Raw genomic sequence first — 24,652 nt, 5'->3', positions numbered from 1 at the left:
ATTCAACGATAGATCAGATACATCGTATAGTACACATCATAGAAGAGGCCATAGAAAACAATCAAGGGTGTTCAGCAATATTCCTTGATATCGCACAGGCGTTTGATAAAGTGTGGCACGAAGGTCTAATCCGTAAGCTCAGAGCGATGCTCCCATATCAATATACTTTGCTATTGGAATCATATCTCACAGACAGATATTTTAGAGTGAAACAAAGCCAAGCATACTCAAACATTAAAAAAATTGAAGCTGGTGTACCACAAGGCAGCATTCTTGGGCCAGTACTGTATTTGCTCTATACTGCAGATCTACCTGTTTCAAATACAAGTAAGATAGCCACTTTTGCTGATGACACGTGTATCTTAGCCTATGGAAATAACGCAAATGAATCAACTAGAAAGTTACAGGCATCGATAGACGAAGTTGTCGCATGGACTGAAAACTGGAGAATCAAATTAAATGAAAGCAAGTCTGTTCACGTAGACTTTACAAACAAGAAAATAGCCTATAACCCAGTGAAAATATCATCTGCTACTGTTCCATATAGTAATACAGCAAAATACTTGGGTATGACTTTGGATGCAAAGATCAATGGAAAGAACATGTCAAAATTAAAGCAACTGAAATCAACTTAAAAATTAAAAAAATGAAATGGTTAATTGGCAGAAAGTCTACATTGTCAATACAGAATAAATTATTAATATACAACCAAGTAGTTAAGCCGGTATGGACATACGGCATTCAATTATGGGGATGTACCACTAAATCAAACATTGAAGCTGTACAACGCCTGCAGAATAAGATTCTCAGAGACATGGTCAACGCACCTTGGTATGTGCGAAATCACGACCTGCACAAGGATCTCTCGGTGCAAAAGTCGCTGATATAATCCAAATTCTTGCAAGTAACCATGAAACCAGGCTGAAAGAGCACATAAACCCGGAGGCCGCAGAGCTTACCAAAACAGTCTGCACAAGAAGACTTCGAAGAACTAAGCCACGAGATTTAGTCGCCAACGCTGTATAATTGTTTGTAAAATATTTATAATTGTTTTTAAATTTCAATGTTAAGGATAGAATAATGTTACTTGTTAGCTTATGCTAGGCGTAATACCATGAAATGTATACCAATTTTATAACGTTTCAATAAAAAAAAAAAAAAAAAAAAAAAAAAATTTAGGTTAAACGAAGCGGGTCGCTGGAGAGAAAAAACGTATGGTCATGCTAGTCTATTATTGCGACAAACTCAGTTAATCCCGGTGAGAACTGACTACATCGTCCCGACGGTAACTTTCAATAGGAATTTTGCCACTCTCTTTCCAACTAAGGAAGAATGGAATAAGGGATTCTCTCTAAACAACTTCGACACTACAGTCTATACGGATGGAAGTAAAATGGGCTGCGGTGTTGGAGCTGGTATATATTCTCACAGACTTAAAATTGAGAAATCTGTGCGTCTCCCTAATACCAGCAGTGTCTTCCAGGCGGAAGTACTGGCGATTGGGGAAGATTGCAGGCTACTAATCGCAGATTTCTCTTTTAAGGGTAATATCGCTATTCTCTCGGATAGCCAAGCTGCAATCCGTTAAACAAGTTGGCAACGAGGATGTGGCAACAAAATGGCGCGAAAGCGCTAGTTCGATTCTGGAAGAATCACCACTTTAACCAACCATACCTATGATCTGAGAACGAGTTCCCATACTAACTCTCCAACAATCTATAGAGGTGGAGATAATATCTGAGGCCAATGTGATATCTAACTAAAGCTTCTTTCCTTTCTCTAGTGACAAAAGTTGTTTCCTCACCTCTATTATAAATGAATAACCAAGTGCCCAGGATAAATTGTGTAATTAATTCACCCCTTTCATTAATATTGCTACTTCCCCACAGTGAGTTGTAAGCGTTAGCATCGCTGTCACTAAGATTCGCGCTAAATAAATATATCCTGGGTAACCCTTGTTAAAATACAGGCTCTAGGAACACCGTCAGAACTAAACACCAACAGCTTATAGCCTGGCGTACTCAATCCGCAAACCCTATAGGAACGAGCCCAGGGCTCTTGGATGAGAATAACATCATCTCCGCGGTTTGTAAACCAGCAGTCTCCATATCCACCATCGTAATATCGCCCTCATCCTCATTGGAGTCTACCTCGTCCAAGACCTTTAACTCCTGTCAGCCTCTTCGAATCAGAGGAGTAGTAATTCTCCAGCATGGGTTTCGCTGATGCCTCCTTGGAGGTATTAGTATCTAAAATAGCCCTCTGTGATGCCGGCCACATCTTTGCGATAAACGCGCAAGTTCACCTTAGGGAAGCCGTAATTTAGTATCCCTCCTGCCTTCTCCAGTGTCTTAATTATTCACTACTGGTTCTCACTATCATCTGCCTAAAAGCGCCTTCTGGTCCAACTGTACGTCAGAAGATTCGGGTTGCAAATGTTAAACATCCGCAAGATGGATGCTTCATCGGCCGGCTCGGAACCCATGAACGAGCTCTTGGCTGAGACGAAATGTTTTCAAAGTCTACAGCCTCAAATTTTGCACCTGGATATAGCCTTACCTATTCAAAACGCCATAACTTTTTTGTGTGAAATTAGTATTTATTGATTTTAAAGACAAAATTGTTCAAAAATGATTACAATTTTAACATATATATATTTACTTTAGCTCGATATGACCACCTTTTGCCTTGACTATAGCCTTCAAACGGTCAAAAAATTAGTTGCATGCTGCACGAATGTGATCTTGAGGTATTTTGTTCCATTCTCGTATAATCGCTTTTTCAGCGCATCCATACTGGCATATTTTTTAGTCCTCACCTTGCTCTCCAAAATGGACCAGATGGAATAGTCCCATCGCATTTGCGTCTGGGGAATTCGAAAGCCATTGTGTGGACGAAATGAAGTGTGGAACATGATTTTTTAACCATTCTTGGTTCACATGAGCTTTATGAGACGGTGCCAAGTCCTGTTGGAACGTCCATGGTCTACGACCGAAATGTTTGCGTGTCCACGGCTCTAAAGCAGCTTCTAAAACATTTTCCCGATAATAAGTCGCATTTACTTTGACACCAGGCTCGATAAAAATGATTGGAGAGCGTCCATCAGCGGTCACTGCGGCCCAAACCTTAACTTGCGATGGGAAATTGCTTCGAGTGGCCATACGAGATCCGGACCTTGTTTTCTTTTTTATGTTTTGTGCTGCCTTATCTTTATCCACCCCTCGGTCCCTCGAGTGTGGAGCAAGGGAAGGTCCACTCGCACAGAGGCTCCTGTGTGCAAACAAGCAAGGCTGAATAATACAGAAGGTCGCCAGGTATTCTGTATACTCCGTTTGCGACTGGGCTATTTGAAGGAATGAGACGCAAGCCAGGTTAAGTCTCGGCACGGGTCATATGACACCTTACTCCATGGGAGAAAGAGAAGGGGGGAAAGGAGAAACTAGGAGAGGAAAGGAGGTGGGCTGACTACCTCTTAGCTTCAGGAATCATGTCGGTGGTCTTTGCCCTTACTAGGCTCCTGCATGACGCCGACGTGTCAGCACAAATAGTAAACCAAAGAACAATGGCCCATGGTATTATTACAAGTTAAAGACCTGAGCAATGAAAAAAGAAACGCCTATCTTAAATATAGGCGAGGAGAAACTAGGAACAAAGTAACTCTTTGGTTGCAAAAACAAAAGAAAATTTTTGGGAAAACTTCACGGCGAATATGGAATATGTTCTTTATTATGACTCCCATCTGGAAATGATGAAATTGTAAACGAAATAGTTAAGTATGGCGGTTCCGCCTTAGTGGGCGGTTCCGCCTACATAAGCTCTTCACGAAAGTAGTTCAACACCAAAAAATACTATCTCAGTGGAAGCTTAGTATAACAATTCCAGTCTTTAAAAAGGGAAACAAAAAAAAGCCCAAAAACTACTGAAGTTATTCACTAAAATTATTGCGACCGAAATAAATAAAAAAAAAGAAGAAACGAGGATCAACAAGGGTTTCGCCGAAGCTGCCCTACAAGCGATGCCATTTTTATTGGAAGACAAATTGTTAAGCAAGAAATTGAATTTAACAAGCCAGTGTATATGTGTTTCGTAGATTTTACCAATGCGTTCGATAGAGTTAAGCTATGTGATGTAATTAAGTTTTTACGGAAGAAAAACGTTCCTGAAAATATAGTAGCGCTAAATACTGACAACAAATCAATTATTCGCGCAAATCGCATTAAATCAGATCCAAAACCTATTACAGTTCAAATGTTATTATCAATGCGATTATTGAGAAAGTAGGAGAAACAGCTCTTGGATATAGATTGGGAAGCAAAAATATTTAAATAATATGCCATGCTAACGGTGCGGTGATTCTATCAGAAGCCGAGCATAACGTTCGCCTTCTGTTCGAGTTTTAATATGAATAACATCCAGAGAGCCTCTCCGATGTAAACTCGCCGTTTATAACAGACCAATTGAACAGGTGCTCGAATTCAACTACCTTGGAACGCTAATAACAGCAACAAAGACATAAAAAAAGAATCAAAAATCCAAGCTACTAAAGTGGCTACCATATCAGGAGGTTTAAAAGATATAATTTGGCGAAATACATAAATATATGCGTATAAAAAGTAGAACGCCTATCTAGAAAACATGCGTGCGACCAATACTAATGTATGCTTCAGAAGCGAGAGCTGATACAACAGCAACACAATAACAACAAGCAACAATTGTTGAAATGCATACACTTAGAGCTATCGCCAGGCACACTCTGTAAGATAGAAAAATGCATGCTGAGATCCTTGAGGTTTGTGAAATCGAGGATATCAACAAATTCACCAGAAAAGGAGAAAAAATGGCCAAATCTTGTTGAAAGGATGCACTGTTTCAGAATAGCCAAAGTAGTTATGAAAGCTAAACAATTGAAACGAATACTGGACATCAAGCTCGCAACATGATTTCTTATAACAGAAAACACAGCAACAAAATCCACTAACATCATATCTTATAGTTTAAATATTCATACATATTTAGAATCAATTAAGTATTCATACATATTGTATTTTGGTAAATAACAGGAAAAAATTCCTAATGAAAGACATGCGGGGCATCGCGATAAATTGTTTGTGTTACTGAGGAAATTTGAGCAAAAAAATTACAGCATTAAATTTCATAATTTTCAAGATATTTAAGATACAGTAGGTTCTGTTTTTATGCGGCTTTTTTTTATGCGGTTTTGAAATAGTGCGGTTTTTTTTTTAAATTACTAAATGCATGTCGACCTATCGGGAATTGTACATATAAACAACATTCTAAACCAGCTAAGCAAAAACTCATCACAGATTACATCAGAAATGCTAACCCTACAAGTATGGAAGATATATAAAGATATAATTTTCAAAGATATAATATTTTGTTTATGCGATTTTATTTAATTATTTCAGATTCATGCGGTCTATGGAACGTATCTATAGTTATAATATGGGACTAGTGCCCTTTTTTATGCGATTTTATTACATTATTTCAGATTTATGCGGTTTTAGCATTTGAAACGTATCTATAGTTTTACTATAGAACTAGTAGCTTTTTTTATGCTGTTTTTTTTATGCTGTTTCTTGCGGAACGTATCTACCGCATAAAAACAGAACCTACTGTATTTTAATATTTTTTTACTATTAAACCCACTAAGAGCAGTAGCATAACTATCAAAAAGATCAAATAAACACGTTGAGTAACGTGTAATATTCGACAAATAAACCAATGAAAGCTACAAAAACACATAGCAACATTGAGTTTGACCTAATAAAGTATGAAAACAATCACCTCTGTGAAGGAGTATATTACAAAACCTGCATTTATGTATAACAAGTCAAACTTTTCTTTTGCCGCGCAAACATTAAAAGGAGTACAATTTAGTAAATACATAACGACATCCTTAGTGTAAAAGAACTTCTTCCGCAGATTACGATCAGTCGCCATAAAAAGCATTAATACCCTCTCCGACGTAATGTGTTAAGTTCAATAGACGTCAAGGCAATTGAATGAGATTCAAGACTTAAGAGAACTTGAAAACAATTTAAGGTTGATCTTTACTCGAGGTAAAATTAAGAACTCAAAAAAATATTCGGACAATGAAGAAATAAGCTTTGCTATCACCCTATATGCGGCTGGTCCGAAGGCATACCGCTACCTCTTAAAAAAAGGCTTTCCGCTGTCCTGTCTCTCAATGCTTGACTACTGCATCCGAACAGTGCCTCTTGAAGAAGGTTGGCTTTAAAGTATCATCCATTTGATGAGAATTTCGGACCTCAGATTTTGAAGAAAAAATATGTGTTTTGTCCTTTGACGAGATGAAGGTGTCAAGTTGCTTTGAACTCGATACATTTACGGAATGTGTTCAGTTATATCAACCCCCAATATTCCAATGAAACCCAGTTTAGCATAATGTCAGAGAGAAAAATTGTCACGAATACGTCAATTATAGGTTTATACTGCTACGTTCACGTTCGGAGTTCAAAGAATTTTAACGGACAATTTGAACGAAGATGACTTGGAACATTTCTTTGGCGCCATGAAGTATGCAATGGGTCTCAAGGACCGCCCCAACCCACTTCCATTTAAGTGCCGTTTGCGAAAATATATGTTTGGTAAACACTTTTATAATTTTACTTATGTATAATTACACTTATCATGTACGTTATGATTAATTTGTTCTTTTGCAAAGTATACCAAAATACTGAGCACAACGCTTAATGTTGAAGACGATAAGACAAAGTGGACTGGCATTGAGTTTGACAACGTAGATCCCTCTGTAGAATTCAATGAGTTAGATGAAATAGTCACACATGTGAACAATAACAAAACCGAAGACGGTATTTAGGTCGATGCATTTTACGAAGACGCGTTTTAGTACATCTCAGGATATATTATTAAGAAACTTAATTTAATAACCCCAATTTCGGACAAGAATGGACCAAAAGGGGGAAAATTGAGCAAACCAAAAGCAAAGTTTTTATATGATATAAAACTTTTGGATAATGTATTTTTATAAAATAACTGAAACACAATTAGCAGTAAAAAAAAGTATGCGATGTACTAATGAAATAAAGCAGCAATGTATTATAACAATTAACATATGCAGATGTTAAAAGGTTATTTTTTAAAAACAGGATTCAAAAACAAGATTACTATAAATAAAACACTTTATAAAATAGCTAAATTTTATTTGAAATGTGGGGTAATGGAAGCAAACTACTAGCACACATAAAGCACTGCGCATACAATTGTCAAATAAGCATGTGTCAATGGCTGGCTCATTGTGTACACTGTGGGAACATATAAGTCCCTGAGAAATTAGTACACATTTTCAAAATTACAAGCAACATAAAGATGACATTCACAGTCGGTTCCCACCACAGTCGGTTCTACGTTACCGGAACGACCCGGATTTATATCCGGGGCCAAGGACTGTCACTCCTGCAGCATTCCAAGTGCATGTATGGGGAATGTTTATGCTGCTACAACAACAACAACATGACATTTACTTAATAGTCGATTTTATTAAGTTGCACATCCGTAAGCTTCACAACGGCAACTTAGATACTTTTATGGGTTAAGAATGCCAAAATCGCTGATAAATTTATATCAATACATCATCTTTAAAATAAGTGTCTAGAACAAATGAAATATCAAGAGCCTAAACTACACTGGTACGTAAGTACTGTACGTCTAAAATGTTTCAGTATCGTAACTGATCAAGAAATAATAGACATCTAAAAGAAAATTGCAAAATCCAACCTAGCGGGAAGCCATTCATTGCTAGCTTTTTCTTTGTTCTTATGCTAAAAATCAACCACCAAGCGCAAATTTTTGTAGTTCCTGTTCATATTTTTTATTTCTATTACCATGATTAGTTTTGTACGTTCTTTCAAATTTCAACACACCGGTAATATTTCTAGAAGATTTTAATGCTTAGAGCCCTTCTGATTAATTTATTTCAAACCAAGAAAGTTTACAATTAAGTTCAAATAACTGAGATCATAGAATTTGCAAATTACCATGGCTACACAAAAACAAAATATATGTATTTCCTTGGCATCATAATTAGCAAATGCAGTGTTATCAGGTTATTTGCACTTACTTGTGAATTGCTCTTTTTTAATTTTTATGGGTACGATTGCTTCATATTCACTCTTTGATATGGCTGGTAACTTACATACGAGTATATAAATTTAATGTTAACTTGGAACGTTGTTTTTGCTACTTAGCATCAAAAAGCGTTGAAGCTATATACTCATATAAAATTACAAATAGATACTGAATTATTATGTACGTATAATTAATATAAATACTATCAGTTACCTTTGTCTGGAAAAACTTCGTAAAAATCGCTTTGCAGTGGTTTGCTTTCATATCCCTTGCATCGTTAGGTAAAGCTTCTGTTAGCGTACACAGAGCTCCAATAATACAATGATTAAAAAGTTTTTGAGAACTAAAAGACGGAGTACCCCATTTTTCCGGTATGCCTTCGAAGCCCGGATTGATTAGATCCACTCGGTTCTCCGCGAGCACATTTATGTATATTAGATCGATGCAACAAAGCAATAAATGGAAGGAGGTGACAATATCCATATTATAACTAGGATCTTCGTTTTTAGCACACAAATATAAACACCAACATAAGTCGTATAATTTGCTAGCAGAGCATCGTGCAACAGACCTGTAATATAAGGCATAATACAAAAATCAAGTTTACTTGAAAAAAAGCTAGAAAAGGCACAGTATGTGAAAAATCTAGAATATTTGATAAAAACAAACATATACCTATAATAATTTTCCACGGGATTAAAATTGAGTTGTTGAATGCCCTATCAAGTGTGACAGCTACATTTCCTCATTTCTGGTTCACACTATCTAAGCTGGCGGGACGGAAGCAATTCTGATTTTTCTTAACTGGCATAATTTGACTGAATGAAATAAACAGACAGTTTTTGCTACTGCGTAATGAACTACACTTCCCTATGTACGAGAAAGCAAAAGTACAATGGAGTACTTGTAATCGTGGCTACGCTCTTATAACAGATAGTATTTTAGTACTTTATTTAAAACGTTGAATAAAATATAAAAACTTGCAAGGATTACACTGTATAATAAAAAAAATTTTACAAGGTTATTACAGTGTGAATAGTAAGGCGCGGTAATTCCCGCGGTAAACATATCAACCCTCCACATCTTTTCCACATTTGGGCTTTTTATCCTTTATACATACAAAAACATAACATTGTTGTTGTTGTTCACCCGAAACCTACTTCGGTTAGATGCAGGCAATGCAATGGGTAGATTGACTTTAAGACCAGTCCATGCCCTAAAACTTATGGGGAGTGGTCCATGAGGTTTCCCGGATCTCACCCGGACAGCTTAACTCTATTGTGAGATCAAACGCCCAAACAGAAGAAAATAAAGCGAGGGCTGTTGTTGCAGCAGTTCACTAAGCTTCGTCGAGAGCTTCGTAGTCACCCATCTCATTTTACGGGAGGTCTAGTGGTTGTCATGTACGAGGTGTGTTCAAAAAGTATCGCGAATGTTCTGTTTTTTCAAACATTATTTATTTATTCATTAATATCTACTTTGTCCCCTTCATAGTAATCCTCATGAGATATTATGCACTTAAGCCAACGTTTTTTCCAATCTTCGAAGCACTTCAAAAAATCATTTTTTTATCTTGTTCAGCTCCTCCTTCGATGCCGTCTTTATCTCGTCAATCGTAGCGTAGCGTCGTCCTTTCATTGGTCTCTTCAGTTTCGGGAACAACAAAAAGTCACAGGGGTCCACATCTGGGGAACACGGTGGCTGTGGCATCATTAGGGCGTTGTTTTTGGCCAAAAAGTCGCGCACAAGCAACAATGTGTGAGCAGGGGCGTTATCGCGATGCAAGAGCCAATTCTTGTTCTTCCATAAATCCGGGCCTTTCTGGCGAATTGCGCATAACTTGCAGGTAATATTCCTTATTGACCGTTGTACCCTGTGGCAAGAACTCATGATGCTCAGTGGCCCTGCAATCGAAGAAAACGCTAAGCAAAATTTTTACATTCGACCGAACTTGGCTTCTATTGAGATGATTGAGTTTTGGTTTCCACGTCATAACCATAAACCCACGATTCGTAGGTAAACATCGACGACGAGCCGAAACACGTGCAAGCACAGCAGCTGTCAAAATTAACTGAACATTCTAAGTGGCCGAGCTCGTCGGCATGAGTCAGAGATATGAGTACCAACATATCGCCACAAAAAAAAACCGAAATTCGAATATACGTAGCATGCGAAAATTCAAAATTCGCGATACTTTTTGAGCACACCTCGTATAGTACCGAATTTCGTCAATCAAGTAATATAATACATGGGCTGAAAAGTCACGGGCCTAACACAAAGACGGAACTAGCTTTATTGCATTCGTCCCTTTTTCAGTTAGTACTAACCCTTAAAAGACAGCTGTTAGCGTGACTCTCCTTTTTTATTTTCAAAACAATGGATCAAAAAGAATTACGTGTTTTAATTTTACACTGCTTCTTGAAAGGAGAAACTACCGTTCAAGCGAATCAATGGCTTAAAGTGTTCCGGGGCCTCCACTCCATCCGAAACAACAATAAATCGATGGTTTGCTAACTTCAAACGTGGTCGTCACATATGTCCACTAAGCATTGAGACTAACTTCAGACATATATTTGAGTGCATAAAGAAACATACAGATGTTTGTTTTTTTTTGTTGAGGTGGCACAAAGCATTGAAAACCGAAAAGTGTGGGTCTTGCCTTTCGACTCACCAACTAAAAACCCACCCCAGCTCCGTTTCCCTCGATTATTAGTGACGAATGAGAGTGGTGGCGCGCCCTGGGGGCTGTGGGAAGGGAGTTCCATCATAAAAACATGCCTATAACCTTCATTGGGTGAAAATATGAATGTATAACAATTTTTACGTCATTTGGTGTCGTCGTTTCGTAAGGATGCGCGGGCAATGTACAGACATTATCCTTTATAGTATAGATTCTTCAAGTAAATCAAATTAATAATCCTCATAGAGAAATAGTTCATTACCATGCACACAGGAAGAAGGCATATTCAAATACAAATATGTGAATTTATATACATATGCGCATGTACATACATATATATGCTCACTCAAGTAAGAGAGAGCTCGTTGTCGTTCCGCGCTCTCGCTTGAAGTTCATCTCCGAGTACCGAGTACAGTGGTCACACAATTTATTCGTACACCCTGCGTAGTACGTGAAAAATGTTAGCTTTGTGCAAAATATTTGCTGTGACAATATATTTCTTTTGGGTCACGGTATGAATGTTACATTTCTGATGAATTGCTGCAAGCAAAACTCCCGTTATTTCAACTCACACTGAAGGGTTCTAAGGAAACCAGACAGACCTAGCAAAATGCTGCAATACATTTATTCGTACACTTTCAGCTCATCATATTGTAGCAGAAAAAGTAACAATAAAAATCGTTTGTGTTTTTACTAAAATTGCTGAAAACGAAATAAGATTGGTTTTTCTTAGTTGTTATCGAAGAATCAGTTTCAGTTGCGCATAATATCTCTATTGAAAATGACAAAGTGAGACGAAGTGCGGATTTACCATTAAAAATGTGTAAAAGTTTTAGTGCTGAGGGGCGACCGCTATTAGAAAAATATTTTTATTAATTTTGGTTTCACCGAGATTCGAACCAACGTTCTATCTGTGAATTCCGAATGGTAATCACGCGCCAAACCATTGCATTATAAAGGATTAACAATTTATAATCAATTGTCGGTGGTTATAAAAAAATTTAACAGCTTATATAATGTAATGTAAAAATAATATATAGAGATTGAAAATTATAGTTTATTAAAGGTTTTCAGGCCCTTGGGCACTCGGGTCTGGCTAGACTTTTTTGACTTTGGTGTGAATTTAACATATTTCTATTATAGCTAAGGACTGGGGCTTCCAGGTAGTTTCCTAAAGTTTAATTTTCTATCAATTTATAATGTTTAAAAATGATCCTCAAAAGGACGAAAACATGAATTTAAGAAGTTACACCGTCGGTTGGGCACCTCGGGTCTAGGTGGATCCCTATACAAATGTATGGAAATATATGATCCATTTTGACTATTCTATCTGCTTTCTTCTACTTTTTCATGGTAAATCTACATTTAGACTGTCTTTTACGGTCATTTAGCATACCTACACATATATATTATAAACCAGTTTTTGTGCCGTTTCTTTGTCCTTTTTTTATGTACTGGCTGTATATATTGTATATTGTGCGTCGTTTCTATTTCTCAGTCAGTCAACAAGTAAACGTTGAACACTTAACGCGTTAGTGCCAAATAAAAACTAATTTACGCGGAAAATAAACCATCATAGTGGGAGATGAAGTGGAGTTAATTTACAACACAATAATATATAGAAAGCGGAAATTTTGTTGCGTTGGGATGAAAATTTTTTTCAAAATTTTTGTACCATATATTATATATATATATAAGGAGGATGGTTCCATGTGTAGAAGTCCACGCAAGTGGGGAAAGTTACTGATCGCCATTCACTTGGGAGTGGCCAGGACGATTCTTCTACATATGGTTCAAGCAGCTCACAACGTCCGGGATTAGCCCACGTATCCTCTGGTTAGCTTCCGAACACCCGTTCGGGAGTGAGCTAACGTGAGAAGGCGAAGCATCCCAGCATTGCTGGTTGTGCGCTGGGTTTGGGACCCGCCACTTAAAAAACCCCCCCAATGAAAACAGCAACAAAGCCTCGGATGAGAACTTCCAACACTGATGACGACCCCTGCAAACGAAATAAGGAATACGATTTGAGGGCATGCACCTGGAATGTCCGGCCCCTTAATGGGGAAGGTGCCTCTGCCCGGCTGGTTGATGTCCTCGTGAGAGTAAAGGCTGACATCACTGCCATCCAAGAGATGCGATGGACGGGGCAAGGTAAGAAAAACCTAGGACCTTGCGACGTCTACTACAGCTGCCATGTAAAGGAGCGCAAATTCGGTGTCGGATTTGTTGTGGGAGAGAGACTTCGTCGCCAAGTACTGTCGTTCACTACGGTGGACGAGCGTCTCGCAATAATCCGCATCAAAGCGCGATTTTTTAACATCTCGCTAATTTGCGCCCATGCCCCGACGGAAGAGAAGGACGATGCGACCAAGGATTCTTTCTATGAGCGCTTGGAACGTTCCTATGAGCGCTGCCCCCGCCACGACATAAAAATCGTGCTTGGCGACTTCAACGCCAGGGTGGGCAAGGAGGGAATTTTTGGTCCCACAGTCCGAAAATTCAGCCTGCACAACGAAACATCCGGCAACGGACAGAGGCTGATCGACTTCGCCGGGGCCCGAAACATGGTAGTCTGCAGCACCAGATTCCAGCATAAAAAGATACACCAAGCTACCTGGCTGTCTCCTGATCGAAAAACGCGAAACCAGATCGATCATATTGTGATAGATGGAAGACACGCTTCTAGTGTATTAGATGTACGTACGATCCGAGGAGCCAACATCGACTCGGATCATTACCTTGTTGCAGCCAAATTGCGCACACGCCTCTGTGCAGCAAAAAACGTACATCTACCTACGCAAAGAATGTTCGACATCGAAAAGCTGCAATCACAACATACAGCCAGAAGATTCGCCACTCGACTCTCACTCCTGCTCTCGGAGAGCACTGCCCAACACACCGGCATGCGCGAGCAATGGAGCAACATTTCTCGTTCCCTACGTACCGCCGCCGAAGAAGAAACCGGATTCCGGCGAGCCCGAAAAAACAATTGGTACGACGAGGAATGTCATGCTGCCGCCGAAAGAAAAGATGCCGCCTATAGAGCCACGCTGCGATCGGGCGCAACGCGAGCCATGTGGGATCGCTACAGAGAGCTGAAAAAGGAAGAGAGACGTATTATCCGACAGAAGAAACGTGAGGCCGAAATACATGAGTGCGAGGAGCTTGAGATGCTGGCCAATAGGAACAACGCCCGAAAATTTTACCAGAAAGTTCGGCGGCTTACAGAAGGTTTTAAGACCGGGGCGTTTTCCTGTAAGAACAAAGACGGTGATCTGGTGACTGACGTACAGAGCAATCTTAAATTATGGAGGGAACACTTCTCGAACCTGTTAAACAGTGACAGCTGCGCATGTCATAGAGAAAGTGAAGATCCCGATACCCCAATCGTTGACGACGGAATTATCGTTCCGTTACCCGACCATGACGAGGTGAGAATAGCAATATCACGGCTAAAGAACAACAAAGCCGCGGGCGCCGACGGACTGCCGGCTGAGCTATTCAAACATGGCGGCGAGGAGCTGGTAAGGTGCATGCATCAGCTCCTATGCAAAATATGGTCGGATGAAAGCATGCCTGCCGATTGGAATTTAAGTGTGCTCTGCCCAATCCATAAGAAGGGCGATCCTGCAATTTGTGCCAATTACCGCGGGATTAGTCTTCTAAATATCGCCTATAAGGTTCTAGCGAGCGTATTGTGTGAAAGGCTGAAGCCCACCGTCAACCAACTGATTGGACCTTATCAGTGTGGCTTCAGACCTGGAAAGTCTACCATCGACCAAATATTCACAATACGCCAAATCTTGGAAAAGACCCATGAAAGGAGAATCGACACACACCATCTTTTCGTCGACTTCAAAGCTGCATTCGACAGTACGGAAAGGAGTTACCTGTATGCCGCTATGTCTGAATTTGGTATCCCCGCAAAACTAATACGGCTATGTAAGATGACGTTGCTCAACACCAGCAGCGCCGTCAGAATTGGGAAGGACCTCTCCGAGCCGTTTGATACCAAACGAGGTTTCAGACAGGGTGACTCGCTGTCGTGTGACTTCTTTAACCTGATGTTGGAGAGCATCGTACGAGCCGCAGAACTTAATCGCTCAGGCACAATATTTTATAAGAGCGTACAATTGTTGGCGTATCCCGATGATATTGATATCATCGGCCTTAACAACCGCGCTGTTAGTTCTGCCTTCTCCAAACTGGATAAAGAGGCAAAGCGAATGGGTTTGGTGGTGAACGAGGACAAAACGAAGTACCTCCTGTCTTCAAACAAACAGTTGGCGCACTCGCGTATCGGCACTCACGTCACTGTAGACAGTTATAATTTCGAGGTTGTAAAAGACTTCGTTTATTTAGGAACCAGCATTAACACCGATAACAATGTCAGCCTTGAAATCCAACGTAGAATCTCTCTTGCCAACAAGTGCTACTTTGGACTAAGTAGGCAACTGAGCAGTAAAGTCCTCTCTCGACGAACAAAACTAACACTCTACAAGACTCTCATCATGCCCGTCCTAACGTATGGCGCAGAAGCGTGGACGATGACAACATCCGATGAAGCGACGCTTGGAGTGTTCGAGAGAAAGATTCTGCGTAAGATTTTTGGACCTTTGCACGTTGGCAACGGCGAATATCGCAGGCGATGGAACGATGAGCTGTATGAGCTTTACGGCGACATAGACATAGCGCAGCGAATAAAGATCCAGCGGCTTCGTTGGCTGAGTCATGTCGTCCGAATGGATACAAACGCTCCGGCTTTGAAAGTATTCGATGCGGTACCAGCTGGTGGTAGCAGAGGAAGAGGAAGGCCTCCTCTGCGTTGGAAAGATCAGGTGGAGAAGGACTTGGCTTCACTTGGTGTGTCCAACTGGCACCGGTTAGCACGAGAAAGAAACGACTGGCGCGCTTTGTTAAGCTCGGCCAAAATCGCGTAAGCGGTTATCGCGCCAATTAAGAAGAAGAGATATATATACAGTAGAAGCCCGATAAGTACAATTGGAAAATTTAGGCAATGATTGCACTTAGCGAACAATTGCACTTTTGCGAATTTCTCCTGTGGATCGAGCAATACCTAAGGAAAAATATTTTAACTCTATTCAATGCAATTAATGAGCTCAAAAGGTCGCTATTCAAGAAAAATTAACACATATTTATTGAAATTAATACAAAGACATCAATGCGGAAGGACATATGAGTGTGTGCTCTAAAATTCAATTATTTTTTTTGGAAAAACTTTGTTATTTTCGATTGCGTTTTCTCGTATCACTTTTCAAGTGCTTTTGATCGGATATCATGCAAACAAGCGATCTGATTGAATGACAGTACATCGTTCTGTTCACCCCATTTCAAAATTGTATTGACACAGCTAAAAATCGATTCATGCTGGACTTTTTCGGTTGTTTCTTCTTGAGTAGTATCTTCCGGTTCATTGGCTTCACTATCACCTTCATCTATTCCTAATTCCAAAACCCAATTGCGGATTTCATCTGTGTCTGCTTCACCCACATAGTTTTCGACCATCTCATTTAACCGTTGTAATCCTCCAACAAGAAGGGGGTCGTCAATTTCGATATCCAATGGCATATCGTCTGGATTAGATTCAATAATCGCGTCAACTGTTGGGCTTGTACCCAATACGCTTTTCCAGCATTTAGCGATCGTTTCAGGGAGCAATTTCGCCCATGCTTGGCTCAACATGATCACGGCGGTTTTCAAATAAATTTTTTCTAAAATAGTTCATGTAATGAAGAGTTTTTTTCACTACTTATGGTTTCCATTAGCAATGTTTTGTATTGAATTTTTGTCAAGTTAATAACACCTTGATCCATTGGCTGTAAAATCGCTGTGCAATTCGCCGGAAAATATATCACTTCGATCTCACCACAAACTAATTATTCTTCGGGCGGATGAGATGGGGCTTGATCCAGCAAGAGTAATGCTTTGTGAGGAACATCATTTTCTTTGGCGAATTTTTTCACTTCTTCGACAAAATTATCAAAGAACCACTTTTTGAAAATACCCCGCGGCATCCAAGCAGTCTTGTTGCTAGCATAATTCACCGGTAGACGAAAATTTTTAAAACAACGCGGATTCATAGATTTGCCGATCGTTAATGGTTTTATTTTGTGGCTGCCATCACCATTTGCACACAAAAGAACACTGATTCGATCGTTTGAAACTTTGTTGCTTGGAGCACTCTTTTCATCTTTCGAAACCCAGGTTTTATTTGGCAAAAGTTTCCAAAAGAGCCCCGTTTCATCAGCATTATATATTTGTGATGTTACATATCCTTTTTCAGCGATTTTCGCCGTCAATTTTTCCTTAAATGGCTCAATGGCTTCTGGATCACAAGATAATGATTCACCAGTCACAGTCAAATAGCGAAGTCCGGAGCGTTTATTGAATCGCGAAAACCATCCATCACTTGCATTGAATTGTTCTCCATCCTTTTTTATTTCATCAAATATTTTTAATGCTTTGCTTTCCAATATCAAGCTAGAAACAGGAGCATTTCGTCGCCGCTGATTCATGAAAAACTGGTACAAACGCTTCTCGAGCTCTGGATGATTGTCAAACCGCAAAGTTGTCCGTTTATTTCCAAGTGAAAATGAATTGTATGCATTCTCTTTTAATGAACGGGATTGTTTTTTTATTCGGCAAATCGTTGCGCAATCAACTTTGTATTCGAATGCAAGATCTCGTTGTTTAACGCCTTTTTCAATTTTTTGGAGAATCTCATCTCTTTCTTTCAATGTAAGAAGATGTAGATTCTTTTTCACTTTTCCCATGATTTTATTTGATGAAAGCAAAAAAAAAATGATTCAAACTCCGAACGATTGTTTTACTCTCAAGAACCAGCTTGAAACTAACGCGTGTTGAATGTCACAAACGATTCGATGCCATATTTTATGATATCAGCGCTACAATTTTACAGTTATTTGTAAAAATCAAAAATCACAAAGCGTGAGAACAGTGTTTTTGGTCGCAATAATTCCGAGAACCATAACTGTGCATAGCTATAAAGCTGTGTCTTCGCGCGTGATGAACGCGCCGTATTAAGTAAAAAATTTCTTCGAACAAGAATTCTTTTGCGCCCGAAAATTGCAATTTTTTATTGCTCTTTTCGAGTTTTCTATGGACTCAAAATCGAATTGTACTTTCCGCAGTCAAAAATTGAATTGTACAATTGCAGTTATCGGTATTGCACTTATCGGGCTTCTACTGTATATATATGTATATACGTTTTAATAACGGCCGAACATGTGCACTTCGCCAAGGTACGCCCAGTCGTGATATATGGAATTTCTAGAATGAAAACCTCAAGAATAATTATTATCCATATCAAAATATTTCTATTGACGAATAACTATTTCCATATCGAGGTCGAACAAAATGCACAGCTCATATTCCTTCAAAACTTGCGAAATACGGCATAAGAATCTGGTGGGCATGTGACTCCCAAGCAAAATATTTATTTTATTTATTAAAGTCAAACATACAACAATGATTGACCTTAATAAGAGCTTACATTTTTAAATCGTAGACAAACGAACTAACAATAAAATCAAAATTATAATTATAGCTCGTGGTAAAGATGTTGAAGTTGGAGAAGGTATTATAAAAAGGAAAGAAAGATAAAAATAGTGGTAGTAGGAGTCGGGATTAATTGGAATTGATTGAAATAATGATAAATCATTCGAGAGAATTCAGCAATGTTCGACAAGTTAACGAAGCCATTTATGTTTGAAGCGCAAGCTCTCTTTTGTACATTTAAATTTTCGGGGTAAGTTATTTTAAAGACGGACAGAGAACACAAAGTATTGACGTTCAGTCACCAAGCAACTGTATTTCATCGGGATATCATCATATGTTCATTTGTACCAGTCGCTTCATCTAACTCTTGGCGGAAATAAGAGGTTTATATGTAGGAACATAATTTGCACACACTCGTAAAAATCCTTTTTTATCTGACGTCAAAAATGTCTACGTTCGTTCCGAAAACACAGCATTTATGGGAAGTCATGCATCAGCCTTTTAAAGAAAAGTACAGCTGAAACGTGTCGAATATTGATCAATATTTACAGTAATCACGCTGCATCACATACAACTTGTAAAGAGCGGTTTCGACGCTTCCAAAGAGGCAATTTCGACGTGAGTGATAAAAATCGCGAAGGGCACCGAAAAAAATCGGGTATACTCAACTACAACAATTATTGGATGAAGACGCATGTCGAACCCTTGATGATAAGTCTAAAGATTTGGATATTGATATATCAACCGTCGGTAAAAGTTTGCACGCGATGGGAATGGTACAGAAAGAGGTAATCGGGAGCCACATTAATTGAAGGAGAGAGATATCGAGAGACGTTTGGTGACGTGCTACATACTTCTTGAACGGCAGAAATGAAAAAAATGTCTGCATCGCATCGTCACTGGCGATGAAAACTTGATATATTGTGGTAACCCTAAGCCTCTATCTATTCGAGCTCTCAAAGAATAGCGGCCGGAATGGGACGGTAGACATGACAAACTGACACACGTTGCTAAATCGGTCCAGAAATATTTAGAGGAACTGAATTGGGAAATCTTGCCCCAGCCACCGTATTTCCCAGTCATTGCACCTTCGGATTACCATCTGTTCCGATCAATGCAGCACTTCTTAAGAGAGCAAAAATAAAAATCCTTTTTTTCACAAATCAAGATATTTTGAACGTTTATTTTTGATTCTGTAGATAGGTCAATGCATACCAAATCCAATGAAAAAGGTAATGTGGCGCATGCCATATATTCCCATACAAATGCACGTAAATACATAGAGGTCTGGCCAGAACCGGGTGCACAACCGATACTCAACATATGTCCGGCAAGTAAAGGCACTCCGGATGACACTAACAACCTATTCACGTGCCTCTTAAACTCACTCCTCACCAAATGTTGGTAAATTTTAAAATCAAATAACTTAAGTTTCTAAGGTTAGGGTTTCAACTTAGAGGTTGTGCGAGACGCCCTGCATGGATATTTACGTTAAAGCTTTTCAACTAGCTGCTATGGCTAAATATGGTTCTGAGTACTTCAACATGAATTAAAAAATTATGCATAATCCAATTTCAACTTCTTACCTGTATTTTGTGTTTTTCTTATCATGTCGAGATGAGACGAATAATTTTTCGAAAATATCATTGTACCGGCAGTAAAGATGAAAAGTTATGCCGGGCGTTCGTTCCAATCTTTCAATTTGACGAAGGAAACTGCATGGCAAGTTTGCCATTTCATGCCAAACCTTTATTTTTGAGATGAATTCCGATATACTAATAAGCAAGATAATTGTTTATAATAATTACTTGAATATTATATATTATTACCTTATATTACAACAGCGAAGCATTTTATTCAGTGAAATGCAATTGCCAATTACAATTGTATTGCATTCGCCCACCGTCGGTGTGTAAGACAATCTACATGCAGCATACAGTGCACAACAAAACCAGTGTAAGGAATCCCCCTATTTATGAAACAATTATCTAGTAGGCCAATTTTAAAATTTATATAGTACCTCCAATGTGGATCGTTTTAAGACTTCCTCGAACATATTCCACGAAATTTCTTCCGTTTCACGATCCATATTCAGCTCTCTACACAAGTCTTCATACTGAGTGCGAAAACAAGCAACTAATTCCTTGGTGTCCGTCATTTGAACTATTCACACACAACTTTTTGTTACAAATGAAGTAATAACTTAAATAACTCGAACTAGAATCTCTTACAACACGTTACTGTAGATTGTGTGATGTAAAACCATTACAAAATTATTATTTTTGTCATTATACAAATATTTTAGGGCCCTTCCTTAACATGAAAGAACGATACAACTTTTCTAGTTTTTGGAAATGTCACAAAAACGCGGGAATGGCAGTTCCTTGCCATCTCTTCTCGACTACGAACTTTTATATATCATTACCTGTGGTCCTCATGCAAAAATATAAACATACAATAATGGGCCTTCCTAATTCGCCGTAACATTAGCGCTACAGAGCAAGGTGAATTCAGTACCTAATAATACTTTCACATATGCATTCACCACCTAAATATCCACCAAATTAATCCACCCGTTCACATGTGGCAGATTACCTGCAAAATTGGCAATCAGCTTGTTATAATTAATTAATTATATATTAAAACAGGCTGCTAATAATAAACAGTTGGAAGAAATCACTATGCGATGTTTATTGACGTTGCAAAAAATTATGGCAGCAATGCGCATGGGACATTCTATGACACACGCTTTTTTCTGTTATGATGAATGTATAGGTAATAACACGTAACAAACATTGTATTAGAATTATGTCTACAAACTTGTCTTCTTTGCAGGCATCCATTTCATTTAGTTTTTATTTTGATGATTCTCCTCAAGGTGGATTTAATAAGGTGACAGCATTCACCCAGCTGAATTTTTCGATGTAGGTATGGCTTACGTCAAAATGATATGCTTTGTTTGTATGTATTGGTATGTTTACATTCGTATGTTTACATTTGCTTGCTGATTTTGACATGATGCTTGCACCAAACGCAACAACAAATACATGTAGGGTTTTACTTATATGTGTTTGCTGTCACCTGTAATAAATTCGCCTTGATTCTCCTTAAATTCGTAATAGTAATTATCGATAACACAAAAAACAGGGTTGTATGTCAAAAAGTATGGTTATTATCTAGGATTATTTCATAATCTCAGATTTTGGGAGAGAAATTTTGTATAGGAAATCGCTCTTTTTAATTACGGCTTTTGACTGTGGTTGCAAAGACTTCACGATGTCTCGCTCGCGATCTTGTCATAGAGGAGCTAGAGTGCAGTTTTGTCTTCTAGACCGCAGCTACCTCAATTCCATGACGGCTCATGGAGTCCACTATCTCGTCTATCTTGCTCATGAGTCCGTTCCAGTTCAGTTGGAAGAGCTTGAAACACCCCGGGAGGTTCCGCAATAGTTGTAGCGCCCTGATATTGACAGGCGGTCGCGCCCCTGTGCAGCAGGGGGCAACGAAGTCGCGTGTCCGCTCAAGGGTGATGCGTAGGCCAAAGCACATCGGAAAGTGGCCCCAGCCATTGCAAGAATGGCATTTGACTCTTGTCAGGTTCCCAGGAGCTCTGATCTGACACGCGGAACAGACTTTGTGGGAACCAAGAGCTTCTGATTTGTCCCCGCACCGGGATTAGAGTAGGAGGCTTGTGGGTCAGCGAGAGAGTTGTGTTGCACTTGTGGCTTCCTAACCGTTGAGGCTTGATTAGTGGCGGCAGTTTGACGTGCAGACATATTCGACGATGAAGCCGTTGAGTTAGGGGCTGCCTAGTGGCGGGAGCAACACGCCTGAACAGGACTTAAAATAGCACCACCATTGCACTTATTGTACCTAACCGAGGTGGAGTTCGGGTGGAGCCGTTTGTGGCATATGCAGCAATAGAATAAATACTTCTGGTCCAGGGTTGGATTCAATACCAGCCCTGAAGAGAAGTATTTGGAGGAAATATGCTGCGCAGGATTGCTCTTGTGACGATACATTGGGGGTGGGGTACGGTACACTAGGCAGGGCTAGTTTACTGGGACGCGTGTAGCGTTAACTTGCATATATGAATACATATGTTGGGACAATGTATGTACATAGATGTTTCTATTCCAAGCGAAACAATACATATTCGTATACACATATGTATGTACATATAACCGCACACACTCACTTTATGCCTCTACATGCATATATTTCCAAAACCAAAATTCTAAGCCTAGCGACTACAAGAACAAAATGCGTTCATAGACGCAGCTGTAGCGGCCATGGTTATTTACTGAACAGTTTCAAATATTAAAAAGCACAACAAAACCAAATTCATTGATAAGATCGAGCTCATATTTCTACGAGCAAAGAACTTTCATTCATAAAACGAGCCGCCCATATGCCAATTTTCTCGACCATTCGAAAATAGTCAATATTGGAATATTTCGTGTTGAATTATTTGCCAATATTTAGTAAATTTCGAATTTTTGTCATGTCGTAATGAAATGTAAATAAGTTTTCTAAATGCTCGACAACCGCAGCTGCTGTGCGTCAAGTGCGCGCATGAGCAATGCTGTGTCTATGAATGTGCGCTTGATTTCTTGTGGTAAGTGCACATACATACACACATTATATCTATTTATATGCGCATATGAACACATATAAATTCACATATTGGTATTTGCATTTGCCATCTTCCCGTGTGCCTGAATCATTTCTCTATGAGGATTAATAATTTGATATACTTGAAGAATTTAAAATAACACCAATGTATCATCATCATCCTTACCGAATTTATAATTACTGACGACAAGTTGTTAATAATACCAGTTATTTAAAGATTTTTATTATTAACTAGCAAACCCACGAACTCCGTTTCGCCACCAGATAGCTTTGTTTTTTGTAACATTTCGTTCAGGGATTAAAAGATGAAAAAAAATTATATTTTTTGTTTTATATTTGAAAAGGAAAACTTGTATTTCATTTATCCGTTTCATTGAAGTGCTTTTGGTAAACCACATTTTTTGTTCTTTGGTATGACCTTAACACAAACAAAGCGGATGGTTTCCCAACTCGTGAACACGCAACGTATAGCTGCATATGTGAAAAACAATGATTTTCTAAATTTATCCCGCAAACACTAAGCGATTGGCTTTGCGACTTGTTAATTGTCATTGCGAACGCAAGGCGAACCGGAAATTGCAATCGTTTAAATCCAAACGGCAGATCAGTCGGAATCATTGGTATTCGAGAAATACATACATTTTCACCTGCGTAATTGCGTTAATAATGGTTGCCTCAATCAAATTCGGCATAAGTCTTTTCACCGCAAGTCGAGTACCGTTGCAAAGTCGCGGTGGATTTAAATAACGCAATATCATAATAACTGAACCAACTTTGAGTTGCAAGTTATATGGTGGAAATCCTAGTAATTCCAGAGAGATCAAAAACTCCGTTGGATAATTTACTACATCATGGGGATGTGGAATCAACGAATTTGTATGCCACCAAATCGCCATCGAATGGTAAATGGTGAAATTCAATTCCTATACATCATTATTCTATGCGGCGAGAATTGCTCGTTGACTTAACCAAGCATAATTCTGATAATTTTCCCTAATGTTTGGGAAAACATTTTCAATAAGAGTTAATTGAGAGTCTACAAATCGGCAAAAGTCTTTGGTAAGAGTAATTAATCCAACTGACGCATCATCTGGGACTTTTCTATTTCCAACAGCTAACAATTGTTCGGAAAATTGTGGAGCACTTTGATCATTTTGAAGTTGAACTCTCATATTAGTGGTTAGCGATAATGTTTTTACGTTATTCCACAAAGTTGATGCCTTCAGGCAAGCATTCAATTAATCTGCAGGCGTTCCACGGGGAATTACTGGCAACGTCTGCCTGAAATCGTCTGCCAAAAATATGATCAAGACGCCAAAGGTCTCTGCTATTTCGCCGAAGATCCTTCAGTATAAAGTGAGGTGCTTCAAGTGATTTCTGCAATGCAAACGCTAGGATGCAAGCAGTAATCAGTGTTGCAATCATATCGAAACGCTGCTCGATTCATTGCCAACCGAACCGTTTCACGGGCTGCCTCGCTTTGCTCTTGTGATTGAGAAGCACGAAGTCGACCCATACTAACGCGGCGCTCTTCACGGGCAATTCCTTGTGCTTCTTCAGTCGTTTCATTCGCAATGTTTCATATCCTTCTTGCATTACGGCCTTGCCGGGAAAGATTCGATCGTCTTGGTCGCGGCATTGATAATGAGGATTCAAAGAAAATACAAA

General features: G+C 39.1%; 1 protein-coding gene across 2 annotated transcripts in view; it reads right to left on the bottom strand.

Annotated features, from left to right (window-relative positions):
- LOC128858565 (retinoblastoma family protein) overlaps positions 1-20,718 on the bottom strand; it is an 80,981-nt gene extending 60,263 nt beyond the window's left edge. For both annotated transcript variants that reach the window (XM_054094957.1, XM_054094958.1), the window contains exons 1-4: positions 20,370-20,718; positions 20,179-20,318; positions 19,936-20,124; positions 8,344-8,701 (exon numbers count right to left, since the gene is read on the bottom strand). In XM_054094957.1, coding sequence (XP_053950932.1) covers positions 8,344-8,701; positions 19,936-20,124; positions 20,179-20,318; positions 20,370-20,507 — 825 coding nt within the window. In that variant the 5' untranslated portion in view covers positions 20,508-20,718. The remainder of the gene's footprint in view (positions 1-8,343; positions 8,702-19,935; positions 20,125-20,178; positions 20,319-20,369) is intronic.
- Between the last annotated feature and the right edge of the window lie 3,934 nt (positions 20,719-24,652).

The sequence above is a fragment of the Anastrepha ludens genome, chromosome 3 (assembly GCF_028408465.1).
Source record: "Anastrepha ludens isolate Willacy chromosome 3, idAnaLude1.1, whole genome shotgun sequence".
NCBI lineage: Eukaryota > Metazoa > Arthropoda > Insecta > Diptera > Tephritidae > Anastrepha > Anastrepha ludens.
Note: the sequence above shows the minus strand (reverse complement) of the source record. Positions and strands in the feature narration are given on the sequence as shown.